General features: G+C 37.7%; 1 protein-coding gene across 6 annotated transcripts in view; it reads left to right on the top strand.

The window, feature by feature from the left end:
- The window catches only part of Sap130 (Sin3A-associated protein 130), an 88,779-nt gene that overhangs the window by 28,356 nt on the left and 43,941 nt on the right, over positions 1–16,482 (top strand). For all 6 annotated transcript variants that reach the window (XR_011715304.1, XM_071683259.1, XM_071683258.1 and 3 more), the window contains 7 exons: positions 1,929–2,065; positions 2,671–2,782; positions 5,786–6,110; positions 8,299–8,436; positions 11,484–11,700; positions 12,071–12,304; positions 12,894–13,035. Coding sequence is in view for 5 of the 6 variants with exons in the window: in XM_071683259.1 (XP_071539360.1) it covers positions 1,940–2,065; positions 2,671–2,782; positions 5,786–6,110; positions 8,299–8,436; positions 11,484–11,700; positions 12,071–12,304; positions 12,894–13,035 (1,294 nt within the window). In the remaining variant the exon portion in view is untranslated. The remainder of the gene's footprint in view (positions 1–1,928; positions 2,066–2,670; positions 2,783–5,785; positions 6,111–8,298; positions 8,437–11,483; positions 11,701–12,070; positions 12,305–12,893; positions 13,036–16,482) is intronic.

Genomic DNA, 16,482 nt, shown 5'->3' with positions numbered 1-16,482 from the left:
GAATACCTTGCAGTAATGAGTATTCTCTGAATTTGCCATTACATATGTTACTCTCCACAAAGCCCAGTCTTGTCTTTATACGTTCATGGTGTACATTCATGCTTTGTTGGTAAAACGAAGGCAGTTTGCTGAATGTGTTGGGCTGTGTAAATGGCATGCAGCTCATATGCACCAAGGCTAAAAGGTTAATAATTTTCTTTGGGCCATGATAGATATTTGCCCATGTCGAGCAGGTGCTTATCGAGTCAGGTTTAAATTCATTTTATAGTTTTGGATTTATGTGTTATGGGAGACTTGTCCCATTCATACACAGTTTTCGTGCTGAAGAAAGTTTGCCTTATGTTTAGTCTGGATCCTTGTGTAGATTTGTTGGATTTCCTCTTAAAGATGGTGAATTTGCTGGTTTGAAGATGTTACAACAACCAGTTTTGGTCATATAATTGTTTGGCTCCACATTGCTATTAGCTTTGTATGTTCGTTGATTATGTGATATATATATATATATATATATATATACATATATATATATATATATATATATATATATATATATATATATATATATATATATATAATCAGCTGTGGAGCATGAATTGTATGTTTTATTGAAAGAAGTTGAATGAAACAATAGTGTTAGTATCAGGGGAAAGTGTGAGTTAAAAGTAAATTTAGGTGATACACCTATGTTCTTTTCACCGGACTTGGGTAGTATTGAGTTATGTTTTTGAGTATGCCACATTGGTCATTTTAAAGAAAGCTAAGGGACTACATTTTATTGCCTTTGGCATACAAGTGATACCACTATGTTTATAAATCAGAATAAGAGTGTTAGTGTGATTAGGGTAACGCACTTATTGTGCTGACAAATATTGCAACACTGGTGTGGGCTGTGAAATATGTTTCAAAGTGTGTTTAGGTTAATGTTTTTTATAAGATTAACATGGTGACAGTGGTGAGGGTTGTGGAAACTGTGAGTGTCATGGTATGGCTTGGACAAAGTTTTTATTATACAATGATAAACAAGGCAACAGTTCTGAGGGCAGTGAAAAATCAGGTGAAACTTCTCTGGCAACTGAATCTCCAAAAAATTCACCCCTCCCTAACAGTTGATCCTTTTCTTAACTTTCAGTGTCAGAGTTGACTTTGTTAGCAGCCACATGACACATAATCCGTGGCATTGATATGTTTTTGTCCGGTTGCTGGCTACTTCATTTGTCCTCTGCTTAGCATGAAACAGCCATTGATTAGATGTAAACTACCTTTAGTACTCTTTGGCAATTTAGAAAGCACCATACTGTTGCTGTACTTTTAGCTTTTAAGTCAGCTGTGGCCTTGTCTGATCATATGATGGTTTATGAGTATTTTCATCTGAAAGGACATGAAAGTGTTAACAAAAATGTCAGGCCATTACCAAAAAGTTTTTAGAAAATAATTACATGAAATTCAGATGAGAGTACACTAAAAAATCTTTTTAAATACCTTTTTATATGTAGCTTACATGAAGGAAGCCCACAACTACATTGATATATTTCTGCTGTGAAAATTTTAAGTAAATCGTGGCTTCAAAGGTGAGGTTTTCATGAGTTTTGATTGATATTTTTCTGTGAAGTTATTTTACTCCATAGTTTTTTAATCTTTGAATGCCTCCCCAATTTTGGTAGATTTATTGTCAAACCCATCTTTGCAGTTGTTATTTGTCCAGTCATATGTATTAACTTCATTGACATAATCTTCGTGCATATTCGTAGATTATTGTAGATTATTCACCTTTACCATTTTCTAAGTGAAACAAATTATATTGTACTATTTTCATTAAATGAAACTTTTACTGTGGTATTGGAATACAGTCTGTGCATAATTTAGGTAATTTAGAGATTAAAGATTGTTCACCATTGCACTTTCAACTCATAAAGAAATGATTTCTTCAGGGATTGGAAGTATGAGTGCACGTGCTGGGTTGGTCGGCACTGGAGGCACGTCCTTGAACAATTCAGGTGCATCATGTGATCCCAGCAATCAGCCAATGGACTTAGCTCAGAAAACTGTTGCCAGATCCTTGGAATCTGTAAGTGGAAAACATATACTTCTTGATAAGTAATTTTTTGTTAATACATGATTAGTTTCTTAATGTATAATAATGTGGATATCATGTGAATCCAAAGTGTCATACATTTGCTTTTATATCATAGAAAGAATTGATGACTTTTCTGTTAGGTTCTACCTAATATAAGTATGACTAGAGAAGGGTCATTGCCACATGTATTTACCTTTACTTTCCTACCCGAGGACCCCTCTCTATGGGGTTCTCACAGCACTAAGGAAGCTGGGCATGCACACACTCACACGTTACTTGACTTCACCTGCATTAGGTTACACTGCGAGAGAAAAGTCTAGTCAAAGAACTCATCACTCCAAAGGAGTCCACTTCTTTTTACTGAAAATTGTGCAGCCTTGGGTTGCTGGAGTCTCAGGAAAGAGGTACATGGTAACAAGAGAACTTTCTATCAGACTAGGATGTGTTTGTGTGTGTGCTTGCTTACATAGTAGTTAATACATGGCACATATACAAGGGCAACATGAATGTGAAAGTCTCGTTGTAAAACACATAGCAATCACATATATGTTTATTGGGACTAGAAGTGTACATGTAAAGAGTGTTTGAAATTTCAGGGTGGCATAGTCAAGACTGGAGGTGCCACACTAGTCCATTATACAACCGGAGGAGTTGCCCAGATATTAACGACAAGTGGAGCAACTGCACATGTTGTTACAGCGAAGCCTGGTGAGTTTTTTCTTATCACCAGTGATTACTTGTGTGTGTTCAGATATGATTTATTAGAAATTAGAGGTTTAACGTCTTTTGAAGTTGGTTATGTCTCTTTAGTTTATGGAATAATATGGCATTTTGCTTTTTTTTATTATTATTATTATTACCTGTCTACTTGGAAAGTGTCATATTGCTAGTGCCAGTATTACCGTTTTTTTTAGATACTGGTGACTTTATAATTGTTTCTTCCATTTGCCCTCTACATGCTGCATTCCTAAATATCCACTCTGCACTGTGTAAGCAGGATGTTCTCAAGTATTCTAAAAAGATATATCTGTACCTTTTTTGATAGTATGATTAGTAACTAGAACACAATTTTTTAAATCAGTTTATATAGAACTCAACCTGGCAAAACTCTCTCTCCTCTCCTCTCCTCTCCTACTTCTCAATGCTCTAAACAGCCCTTTAGCTAATGTTGCCTAGCTGCATAGCATATGAGGAACCCCAAGAATACTGTCAGGTTTGTGTAGTGAGATGTGTAGCATTTTTGGAGGTGTTTTGGCTTCAAATAAGTTTATTAAGGGTTTTACTAATATGTATTATCTTGTAAATGTTACAGCTTCATAAATTATTACATACTGATGCAGATCTTACACAGTTCTCAGCATCTCATAGGCTGACTAGTATATTGAAAAATTTAGGTTTTAGCATGTGGTAGCACTGCTTTATGTTTTATCCTGAGGCAGAGGCACCCAATTGAAGTGTTGCAGTATTGATGTATGTTCCCAGACCTCAATGAATCTTTAAAGAGATATTGGGGTTGCAAATACCCCAGCTTCAGTAATGAGGTTTAAGATTTTGATAGAGTCTTATGCCTTGCTGTAGCCTAATGTTGTATGGGACACAGCCAAGCTTTTAACCATAATGTCTTCCCTTTAACAGAGAGACTTATTGTGTTAAGTTCCTTTTTTCAGTCTTCCATTAATTCAGATGTTAGTGGGTTGTAATTTTGTAAAGCATGTTTGGCCCCACAATTCTCTTAATGGAAATGGATGAAAGTTAGTATTAGCACATTACTTACACTTAATAGAAGTGATTTTGATTGGTGTTGCTCAGTTTGGAGCATTTTTTTATGTATTGGCCAAGAAGATAAGAGAAATTGTGGGGTTGATTGACATAGAATTAACTGAAGCCAGACAAGACATCCAAGGGATAAAGCAGTATGGTAAACAGAGGACGACCTGTCATTGTAATGAACCTGGGCATATGAATCGGTCAAGGGAAACTATGTTAAGGTCTGTGGGGCATGATTGTTGATATGGTGCTTTGGTTTTGTTGCATTATGCTTGAGAGCTAGAGAGTGGATGTGAGTGAATGAGGCTATTTGTTTGTGTTTTCCTGATGCTGTTATGCTAATGCAAGAAATGGCGAACATATGAAAGAAAAAAGAAAGAATATATCCAGAACAATTGACTGTCCCCCATAGGAAGGTAATGTCTGAGACAAACACAGAACAGTCTCATATGCACACGTCCACATCCAGTTGTCATTTATAATGTACTGAAAGTAAGAACAACCATCCACATCAAATCCTGAGACTATTCCATGGTTTACTTTAACTGCTTATTGTCCCCATTGACAGGAAGTTGTCCTATGTAAACCACATTGATCCAGTTCATTCCATGACATGAATGCCTTTCCCCTGACTGAATTTTGAAGCCCAATACCAAAAAAGTGTATAAATTGAACATATTCTGAATGAATGTGGAAAAAGGCACTGTCATCCACTATTGTTTGCAAAGATTGGTTATTCCCTCATGTGTCCCAAGCTAACTCTTTGTAGAAGAATGGTTGCTAGCTCTGATGGGAAAATTCGAAGGTTAATGTATGTCAGTACCGAGATGTTTTGTTTGGACAAGAACTTTGTACTTAGTTACCAGACTTGAATTGGTTAAAATACAAAGTTGGCATTTGTTTTGTAGTATGATGGGTGTCACCTCTATTAATGAGGATTTATCCCTATAACTTCATGTATGTGTGGGATATTTGCAGGGCTGAAAGAATGTCTGCAAGATATTTGTTATAGGACAGTTGACGAGAACAGACAGATTAGGGCAGACAGTATGAATTATGTACATGTGTATATATGTATATGTCTGTGTGTGTATATATATGTATACGTTGAGATGTATAGGTATGTATGTGTGCGTGTGTGGACGTGTATGTATATACATGTGTATGTGGGTGGGTTGGGCCATTCTTTCGTCTGTTTCCTGGCGCTACCTCGCTAACGCGAGAGACAGCGACAAAGTATGATAAATAGATAAAATATATATTATTATTATTATTGTAATCATTTGTATTTTTAATATCTTAATTATTGTTGTCACTGCTACTTCTGCTGAATGAAATGCAGCTTCAGAGCTGCATTAGGTCCATTAGTATGGAAAGGATGGATCCCTAAGGAGTGAGAAGATCCTCTACAAAACTGTACTCCTATGATGAAATATTGCCAGTGGAATTCACACTCATGGCATAACCACAAGCAGGCAGACTAGTAATGCCTACTTCTATAAATAAAGTGGTAAACATGGTGAAAAATATTTTGCATTGCTTCTTTTCTTTTGACTTGTGGATGTCCACTACTTGGCATGTGAATTTTTCCATGTGTATTTTCAGAAAGTGTACGTAGTGAAAAGTGTGATGTTTTTGTTGGAAGCACACCTAATTTGTAAATGCATTTGTGATTGATTTGGACAAATATCACAGCTTCATAATTATTGCCACATAGTAAAGGGGTACATTTTCAAGATATAGTGAAAGTGTTTATGGATACTGAACAGATGCATAATAGATTCCTGGTGTAGCTACATTGTCCCCTTGTTCTTGAACATAGGAAATGTTTCCTACAGTATTTCAAAATCATTTGGGTGATTTGGACACCATTAATTATGCAAATTTTTCTTCAAATGTAATGTGAAACTTTGTATTGATGCAACTTTTTCCTTCCTTTTGCAGTTGGTAGGACAGATAGTATGGGTGTTGGTGGGCAAACTGTAACTCTGGTTTCACGCACTTCTGGCCCATCACCAGCTCTCAACCTAGCATCCCCAGGACCTGGTGGTGGAGGTGGACCATCAGTGCGAACAGTATCACATCCCTCAGGCACTGCTACCAATAATGCCATTGTCACTTCATCACCTGCTCATCTAGGTTATCATATTCCAAGAGGAGCTGCAGCTGTGGCAAATATGGCTGCCCCAAGGTCACAAGCAGTTGCCACACCCATTGTTAGGACGACAGGACAACCTCTAAGCCAGCCTGCTTCTAATGTTCCTGGACCGTAAGTAGTAATGTTCTGAATTGTATGAAAGATTAGAAAGAAAGTCAAAGATAACCAAAATCGCTCAAGCTTGGAGGTAAGTGTTGCACTTTTGGGAAGTAGGGTTAACCCTGCAATATGAAAACGTTATGTAAAAAAGTAATGTACAGATGTTGGTTTGTACATTTTTTTGTTGTCATCCTCAATTTTTAACAGCTCATCTGCAATGCTGAATTTAGGTAAACTTTATTGTTAAGATATGCCATAAGATTTTTCTTTACAAGGATCCACAGAGATTAGATGGGGGTCCCATTTTAGCTGATGCTAGTGTCTGTCCCTCCAACATGCAAGGTGGTTTTTGTATTGCGATACAAACTTTTGGAAGATTGAGTCCATAGAAGTGAAACCTTTGCAAAGTGAGGTGTGTATGTCAAATGAACCCCGGTTTTTGATAACCTTGTTTAAATGATTATTCCTTTTCTTCCCATGCCATACTTTCTTGCCCATGCCTTATGGAAAAGTATTGTTGTTGTTACACTTTTATTAAACTAGGAAAGCCTATCTTTTTGATTATATGAGTGAACAGTTTTATTATCAACCTCATAAATGATCAGTTATATATTTCTTGGTGAAAAACTGTCAAGCATGGAAATAGATGGAATAATCAGACCACTGAGATTTTGTCTAGATCTTATTTTGAATCTGGAAGACTGGATTGTGTCATTATCCTTACTAAGTTGTGAATGTTATAAGCTGTTTTCCTCAAAAAGTGACTGGGTAATGAGAGAAAACAGCTTCTTTGCATGATTGTCCATGCTGTATTGAGCTTACAGGCAATTGAGAGTGATGGGGGATATGAAGTTGCAGTCACTTGAATTATGTAGTGAAAGGCAAGGAGCTGTTTTAAAATCCTTCTTGGAAAGTGAATGAGTATTATTGTGGATTCATAGTTATTTTCTGCATTGAGATATCTAAAATTTATGTTTTCTGGTGCTAAGTAGCCATGCTAAGAGAAAGCATTGATACATATTGTGAAAAATTAAGAAACAGGGTTACAAGGGTATAAAGCCATAATTCTAATTTTATTAGCTACTTCAAAGAGATTTTGAAATAATTATTTAAGATTTTGTCTGTTTTCCATAAGCTACTTCAATGAGATTTTGAAATGATTATTTAAGATTTTGTTATTGTTTGCCATAAGTCTTGCCTTCAGTAGCTCAGAAAAAGAAAGGTTTAATGTCTTATAAAACCTGTTATGTTTCATTAATTACGAAGACCCAGGACAACTTTACTTTTTTTTTTTTTTTTTTTTTTTTTTTTTTTTTTTTTTTTTTTAGTGTTCGAGACCTAATTGAAGCTTTTCCTGAATCACAATTTTCTGTGTCATGTAGTTTTATGTTTTTTCACGAGTATATTAACTGTAGTGTTATGATCAAAGATGTAGGTTGATGATAAACTTCAAATGGTATGGGTATTGTGGCTTGGATTAAGCCAACATTTGACAGGACCTTATAATTTTAGAACGTTAACATGCTTTTGCCTCGTGATGTTAATTTAGATTTGATATGGTTTTCTTTCACTTCATCTTATGACCCTTTTTTTGATCAGTTAAGGCTGTTTGTTAGTCACATGCCAGAAACTGGAAGAAGTTTCTTAAAAAGACTGAGGGTGTCTTTTGTTACACTTTTTTGTATAACTTTCTGTTGTTATATTTATTGCACTCCTGTAATATACAGTATATACCTTTGTCCAGTTTCCACTATTGCAAGCAGGGAAATGGTTAAAGCAAGGCAGCAGCTTCAGTAGGGAAATGTGCTATCATTGTTAATTTCTTTTTATGATTTTTCAGAATGAAATAGTTTTTATGATTTGCTTTTATTTGCAACTGCATAACTTCAGTGTAGCAGTTTTTTTTTTTTTTTTTTTTTTTTATTAGGAGCATAGCCTGGCTTGGTAGCATAATTAGATCGTAACATACTATTAAATATCAGGTCTGAGCTCCATTTGTTAAGTTTGATGATAATCACATGTTTATAGTGTAGTGCTTTGAGAGATGCCCATTTATCAATTTCCACATGTATGTAGATCTCGGAAAGCAAATTTTCCTGTGTAGTTGTCATTACAAGAACATATTACTCCCTTTCTTTTTACAATAGAATCTTTGTGTTAGATATTATGTTTACTCACCAAATTCTTTTATATGGAACAGGCGTAGCAGTGTGGTGGGACAGCGTGTAGTGCCTGTATCAACTAGTGGTGGATGGGTTCGTAGTAATGCACCTTCCCCAGCTCACACTGGTAAAGTTAGCCCAGCAATGCACCCAAATGTCACTGGAACCAGTCTTAGGTAATATGTGAAAACTTCTAGAATTTTCATTGACTGTTCAGTGTGTTAAGGTCTTACTGGATAATAAATTGGTTGCATTAGATGTATTAGAGGACGATTTACCCATTTATACACTGTTCCTTTGTCCTGGCTGTCTTTGGTTTTAGTGAGGTTAAGGTCACCTCATGAACACAGCTGAATGGCAGTTATGCATATGATATTCATGCATTTTACGTATTTGTTGAGTCAAGACTGTGGATTCCCTTTTATTTGACTTTTAAGTAACATTTCACTTGCATTTTAACCATAAGCAGGCTGAGTCTAGGAACATATATACGATGATATACTTAAACTTTATGGTGGAGTTCTCCATGGAGAAGTTTTTTCTCCAAATGTCTTCAGAATGTCTGCATCTCCACAGAAGTCTTCAGTCAACTCTTTTAACCCCAAACCAACATGAATCCAGCTTACACTCTCCAGTCACCTTTAATGAGCAGTTATTGTCCCAGAACAAATTTCCAACCAGTTTAGGCATCAAATACAACACCACTTGACATTCTTTTTCCATATCAATAACATCAGCACTTAAGCAACACACAAACTAAGTTTCCTCTGAATGCTTACTGCCACCAGATTTAGGAAAGAAGTAGAATCCCTCTACAAACAGTTAATCTGCACCTTTATAAACTAAGCCTCACCTGCCTGGTACTACTACCTTTGAAAAGTAAAGATAACAAAGCTGCAAACTCCATAAAACAGTGCATTCAGAATAATCTCTGGCTGCCCAGTAATCACAAACTCACAACTCCTACACAATTCGCCTCAGCATACCTAGCACTCCCTTCTAAGCAACAGCACTAGACCCCTCTCACCTAAACCACTATGTAACTAACCACCAACATCCAAGTAGAAATATAAAGATTACCCCTGCTGTACATTTCAGTAATCTTTACTCAGATAGCATATTCTTGTTTATGGTGGTTATGGAAACCTGAATGACTGGTAGAGCACATGTATAAGACCTCTGTCCGTAAAAAGGTATATAGCATTTAATGTTGGGAGTTTATTTTGATTGGGAAGTTTTAAAAAGTTTTTATTGAGGATGCAAGGCATGTGTACGAATAGGAAGAGAGGAAATTGATTGGTTCTCAGTGAATGTTGGTTTGCGGCGGATGCATGGTTGTTTAATTTGTTTATGGATGGGGTAGTTAGGGGGGTGAATTCAAGAGTTTTGGAGAGAGGGGCAAGTATGCAGTCTGTTATGGATGAGAGAGCTTGGGAAGTGAGTCAGTTGTTGTTCGCTAATGATACAGTGCTGGTGGTTGTTTTGGGTGAGAAGCTGCAGAAGCTGCTGACTGAGTTTGGTAAAGTATGTGAAAGAAGAAAGCTGAGAGTAAATGTGAATAAGAGCAAAGTTAGTAGGTACAGTAGGGTTGAGGGATAAGTCAATTGGGAGGTAAGTTTGAATGGAGAAAAACTGGAGGAAGTGAAGTGTTTCAGATGTCTGGGAGTGGATTTGGCTGCGGATGGAACCATGGAAGCAGAAGTGAGTCACAGGTTGGGGAGGGGACGAAAGTTCTGGGAGCGTTGAAAAATGTGTGGAAGGCGAGAACATTATCTCGGAAAGCAAAAATGGGTATGTTTGAAGGAATAATGGTTCCAACAATGTTATATGGTTGTGAGGCGTGGGCTGTAGATAGAGTTGTGTGAAGGAGGGTGGATGTGTTGGAAATGAGATGTTTGAGGAGACTATGTGGTGTGAGGTGGTTTGATTGAGTAAGTAATGAAAGGGTAAGAGAGGTGTGTGGTAATAAAAAGAGTGTGGTTGAGAGAGCAGAAGAGGGTGTTTTGAAATGATTTGGTCATATGGAGAGAATGAGTGAGGAAAGATTGACAAAGTGGATATATATGTCAGATGTGGAGGGAACGAGGAGAAGTGGGAGACCAAAATAGAGGTGGAAAGATGGAGTGAAAAAGATTTTGAGCAATTGGGGCCTGAACATGCAGGAAGGTGAAAGGTGTGCAAGGAACAGAGTGAATATGAATGATGTGGTATACCAGGGTCGACGTGCTGTCAATGGATTGAACCAGGGCATGTGAAGCGTCTGGGGTAAACCATGGAAAGTTTTGTGAGGCTTGGATATGGAAAGGGAGCTGTGATTTAAGTGCATTATACATGACAGCTAGAGACTGAGTGTGAACGAATGTGGCCTTTGTTGTCTTTTCCTAGCGCTACCTCGCGCACAAGTTGGGGGGAGGGGGTTGCCATTTCATGTGTGGAGAGGGTGGCGATGGGAATGAATAAAGGCAGCAAGTATGAATTATGTACATGTGTATATATGTATATGTTTGTGTATGTATATATACACGGAGGTAAGTTTGAATCTTTTAGGGCAATTAGCTTCCACTGGTTTTGACAAACTGGCATACATTAAACCCTTACAAATTACCAAGAGAAATATCATTGAGTCTTCTATTATTAAATGCACAAAGAATTATAATCTTAATACTAGTGATGGTCTATACAAATTAGATAACTTTATTGTTGATAAAATTTGTAAAATGATAAGTTTATGAATGCTCGTTGTATGTTTTGGACAATCACATGTTTACCAAATGGCATCCTAGCTTCGTCTCCGATGTATATCAACTGACTGTTATATTTCTCTCTTGTGTCTCCCCTGATGATGTGATTATTACACGAAAGTGCACTTGGGAACTTATCGTGTTTCATTTTCCCCGTGGACTCATAGGAATATCTTGATCACGCACAAAATTGTGATCCTTTCCAATATATATATATATATATATATATATATATATATATATATATATATATATATATATATATATATTGAAATGTGTGTGTGGGCGTGTATGTATATACATGTGTATGTGGGTGGGTTGGGCCATTCTTTCATGTTTCCTTGCGCTACCTCGCTAACGCGGGTGACAGCGACAAAGTATAATAAATAAATAAAGAAAGAAATAGATAAATAGATGAAAGTAATGATAATAGTTTGTGAAATTTACTGTGTTCTGTATTTTTAACCTGAAATTATTTACAGTCTTGGTGTTACACGAAGTTCCATGCCAGTGACACGGCCTGGACAACCAGCTGGATCTATAACCACTTATCATGCTGGAGGGCGTCCTACTGGAGTGCCTGGTGGACCCATTCGGGGAGCTGGAGGGACTACAGTGAGGGGAATGGTAACAGGGGAAGGACCAAGGGGAACAGGCCCTAAAGCTGTTCACATCACTCAACCTGTACCTCTGCCACAAGTGAGTTTGGAATGAAAATCTTTTTCCAGGGAATTGGTTGACAGCATTTCTATTTTGGTTTTATTCATCACTGATAATAACTTATGAAAGGTGTGTTTGTTTTATGAACAGTTGTTGTATTTATCACCATGATAGGCTGTCTTGAATATAAGTGATTAGTGAAGTTAGTTCCACATAAAATTTCTAGTAAAGTAACCTTTAGTGTCGGTAGCTCCACTCAGTTTACCTTGTGCTTAAAATGTGTTTACAGCAGAGAGGGTATGCAGATGTTTCTGTAGACATTTTTAGATGATATTGGTGGGCTATCTTATATTTATGTTGAAAATTGTGTATTTCAGATTAATCAATGAATACGTACTTCTTGTTTCAGAAATATGGAACCACTATGAGTGCTGTGATGGGTAGTGGAGGTCGTTCTGTGGCTCCAGCACCAGGGTCAGCAGCTTGCTCTACTGGTGCCATCTACTCTCCAGGAAACCCTTTGGTCACCACCATGGCTGGGCCAAATCTTAGCACCCAGGGTACAATGAGAGCTCAAGCTCCCCCTGCTATTGCTGTTAGAATTACCACAGCACCAATTCCCACTTCTGCCACATCATCACCAGTAAGTTACGATCCCATGTGATGTAACATGCACTGTGGAGTCAGAAGGTTTTTGATGCTTAATTATTTTTACGTACATTCCATATTTGGGCCAATTATATTTACGCACATTCTATATTCGGGCCAGAAAGCTGTGTCAGATCAATTGAATACGAACACATATAAAACCATACCTTACAAAACACTTAGAACAATTACAGATTTTAGCCAAATTCTGTAATCATTCAGATGAGTATAATGAGAAGTGATCTTCAGTTAAGTATGCACATTTTTTCAGAACATGATGTTACAATTTTCATGCCATTTTTATGAGTTTAAGGTAGTGTCAAGTTAGAAAAATAAATGTCATGGTACATGAAATGACTTCATTTTTTCAGCAGATCATTGGTTATCTTGTAGGACCCTTGATATTTAATTACAAAGCCAAAGGGTTAAAGTACTCCTTGTTCTTGGGCAGGAGGGGACCATATGATACAGAGAAATTGGTGTTAATGCTTATACTTTTTGTATTTGAAAAGAATTGATTTTTTGTCTTTAATTGTTTGTATTTGATTTGTAAATACTTGTTAAAGCAGTATGAATTAAAACAGATAACATCACAAGCTGGTGCAAACATTGGAGCTATAGCAATGACATCTCCATCTGCTGCTACTCAAGGTGCCATTTTGACGCATCATCCCACCATGCAGCGAACTCAGCAGGACCATCATGTCCCACTCAAAACACCTGTTGGTCAGTAGCAATATTTTTTCTTTTGTGGATACGTAGGATTTATGTTGTATGGAGAAGTTACCAAGAAGTTTCTGAGGTTTAGATAATAGTGAAATATATTATTTTTTATTTTATTTATTTTGCTTTGTCACTGTCTCCTGCGTTAGTGAGGTAGCGCAAGGAAACAGACGAAAGAATGGCCCAACCCACCCACATACATATGTATATACATACACGTCCACACACAAATATACATGCCTATACATCTCAACATATATATACACACACACAGACATATACATATATACACATGTACATAATTCATACTGTCTGCCTTTATTCATTCCCATCACCACCTCGCCAGACATGAAATAAACCCCCCCCCCCCTCTCACGTGTGCGAGGTAGCGCTAGGAAAAGACAACAAAGGCCACATTTGTTCACACTCAGTCTCTAGCTGTCATGTAATAATGCGCTAAAACCACAGCTCCCTCTCCACATCCAGGCCCCACAGAACTTTCCATGGTTTACCCCGACCCCGATATACCACATCGTTCCAATTCACTCTATTCCTTGCACGCCTTTCACCTTCCAGCATGTTCAGGCCCCGATCACTCAAAATCTTTTTCACTCCATCTTTCCACCTCCAATTTGGTCTCCCACTTCTCGTTCCCTCCACCTCTGACACAGATATCATCTTGGTTAATCTTTCCTCACTCATTCTCTCCATGTGACCAAACCATTTCAAAACACCCTCTTCTGCTCTCTTAACCATACTCTTTTTATTACCACACATCTCTCTTACCCTAGTCTTACTTACTCGATCAAACCACCTCACATCACATATTGTCCTCAAACTTCTCATTTCCAGTACATCCAATGTTCTCTGCAGAACTCTATCCATAGCCCATGCCTTGCAACCATATAACATTGTTGGAACCACTATCCCTTCAAACATACCCATTTTTGCTCTCCGAGATAATGTTCTTGACTTCCACACATTCTTCAGTGCTCCCAGAACTTTGACCACCTCCCCCACCCTATGATTCACTTCTTCCATGGTTCCATCCGCTGCCAAATCCACTCCCAGATATCTAAAACACTTAACTTCCTCCAGTTTTTCTCCATTCAAACTTACCTCCCAACTGACTTGTCCCTCAACCTTACTGTACCTGATAACCTTGCTCTTATTCACATTTACTCTCAGCTTTCTTCTTCACACACTACCAAACTCAGTCACCAGCTTCTTCAGTTTTTCACCCGAATCAGTCACCAGCACTGTATCATCAGTGAACAACAACTGACTCACTTCCCAAGCTCTCTCATCCATAACAGACTGCATACTTGCCCCCTCTTTCCAAAAATCTTGCATTCACCTCCCTAACAACCCCATCCATAAACAAGTTAAACAACCATGGATACATCACACACCCCTGCCGCAAACCTACATTCACTGAGAACCAGTCACTTTCCTCTCTTCCTTCATGTACTCATGCCTTACATCCTTGATAAAAACTTTTCACTGCTTCTAACAACTTGCCTCCCACACCATATATTCTTAATACCTTCCACAGAGCATCTCTATCAACTCTATCATATCGCTTCTCCATATCCATAAAAGCTACATACAAATCCATTTGCTTTTCTAAGTATTTCTCGCATACATTCTTCAAAGCAAACACCTGATCCACACATCCTCTACCACTTCTGAAACCACACTGCTCTTCCCCAATCTGATGCTCCACAAGGCATATCAATTACCCCAATCATATCCTTTCTCTACATCCATAAATGCCACATACAAATCCTTCTGTTTTGCTTGAGTATTTTTCACACACATTCTTTGAAGCAAACACCTGATCCACCCATCCTCAACCACTCCTGAAACTACATTGTTCCTTTCCATTCTTCTGTTCTGTACATGCCTTCACCCTATCAGTCAGAACTCTCCCATACATTTGAACAGACTTTTACCCTTGTAGTTCAGAAACTCACCTTTCTCTTCCTTGCCTTTGTACAGTGGTAATTCCCATGCACCATGCCAGTCTTCAGGCACCTCATCATGGTTCATACTTACATTGAAAATCCTCGCTAACTTATAATTAAATTCAACTGCAATACCATCCATTCCAGCTGCCCTTCCACATTTCACCAAATGTAAGGCTTTCACACCTTTTTTCTCTCTTCATTTAACCAGCTTACTAGACTCTCCCATTTTGTATACCTTACTGACCTAAACAACCCATGTCTGCCACCCTGTCATTAAACACATTCAACAATCCTTTAAGATATTCACTTCATCTGACCCCCTGTACTACCTACCACTGCTTCACCATTTGCCCACCCGATGTTCCCCTTTGTTCTCATGTTTTTTCATGCTATTAACCTCCTTCCTTGACATTGTTCTCCCTGAAGTTTACTGATACTCACCCCCACTCTCACTTGCCCTCATTTTCAGCCCCAGGACCTTTCTCAACCTCTCTTACCATGTTCTCTTGTAAATCTCCCAGTCATTTGCACTCTTTCACTATTTCACATTATTATTATAATCTTTTCATGATCCTTGTATTTGAGCCCAATGAAAATGTCCACAATAAGTGTGGCTGTTATCCCTGGGGTGAAGGAAGAAAGGATATCACACATGTCATTAAAGGCAAGTAAGGGGAAGGAGAGGGTCCTGGAGGTCCTCCCCTCCTTAAGAAGCCAGGTTTTACCTACCCTGAAGCCTGTGTGTTGTCTCTTATCATCATGACATAGATTATTCGGTAGTAGTCCTCCATGATTAATGGTCATTGATAACGTGGAAAGGACTTTGAAGTCAGTAACCAGGAAGGTGTAATTTTAATTTTTACTGGATTGAAATTTTTTTTTTTTAACTAAATGACTGTATCTGGTGCTACTTTGCTTCATGTAAGAGAGCTGGAATGATAATAATGATTTGCCATTTATATCCAGAGATGCTGACCTTGAAGCCATAGTTTGGGGTTTTAAACATAGTCACAAGGTATCAGAAAGTACACTCTGCATCAGTTTTGTCTTCAAGCAGAACAAAGTTCATCTTGCTGTGCCATTATGTATTAGTCTTGTCCTGATATATTAGAATATAAAGCTCTTAGGGAAGATTTTGTTGTTGATTTTTTTTTTTTGACATTTTCATGTAAATATTGATGTTTATTCAGATTTGTTTCTGTGTGAAATTCCAAAAACAAGTTTACTTGCATGATACTAACAAATGTGATCCTCATGAATGTTGCATAAACTTTGTTAATTTTCATTATACATGACAGCTAGAAACTGAGTGTGAACAAATGTAGCCTTTGTTGTCCTTTCTTAGTGCTACCTTGCACTCGTGTGGGGGGAGGGCGCTGTCATTTCATGTGTGGCGGGGTGACGACGGGAATGAATAAAGGCAGCAAGTATGAATTATGCACATGTGTATATATATATATTTTTTTTTTTCATACTATTC

This window comes from Panulirus ornatus, chromosome 36, assembly GCF_036320965.1.
Source record: "Panulirus ornatus isolate Po-2019 chromosome 36, ASM3632096v1, whole genome shotgun sequence".
Classification (NCBI taxonomy): domain Eukaryota; kingdom Metazoa; phylum Arthropoda; class Malacostraca; order Decapoda; family Palinuridae; genus Panulirus; species Panulirus ornatus.
The sequence above is the reverse complement of the archived record's forward strand: the minus strand, read 5'-3'. Positions and strand labels throughout refer to the sequence as shown.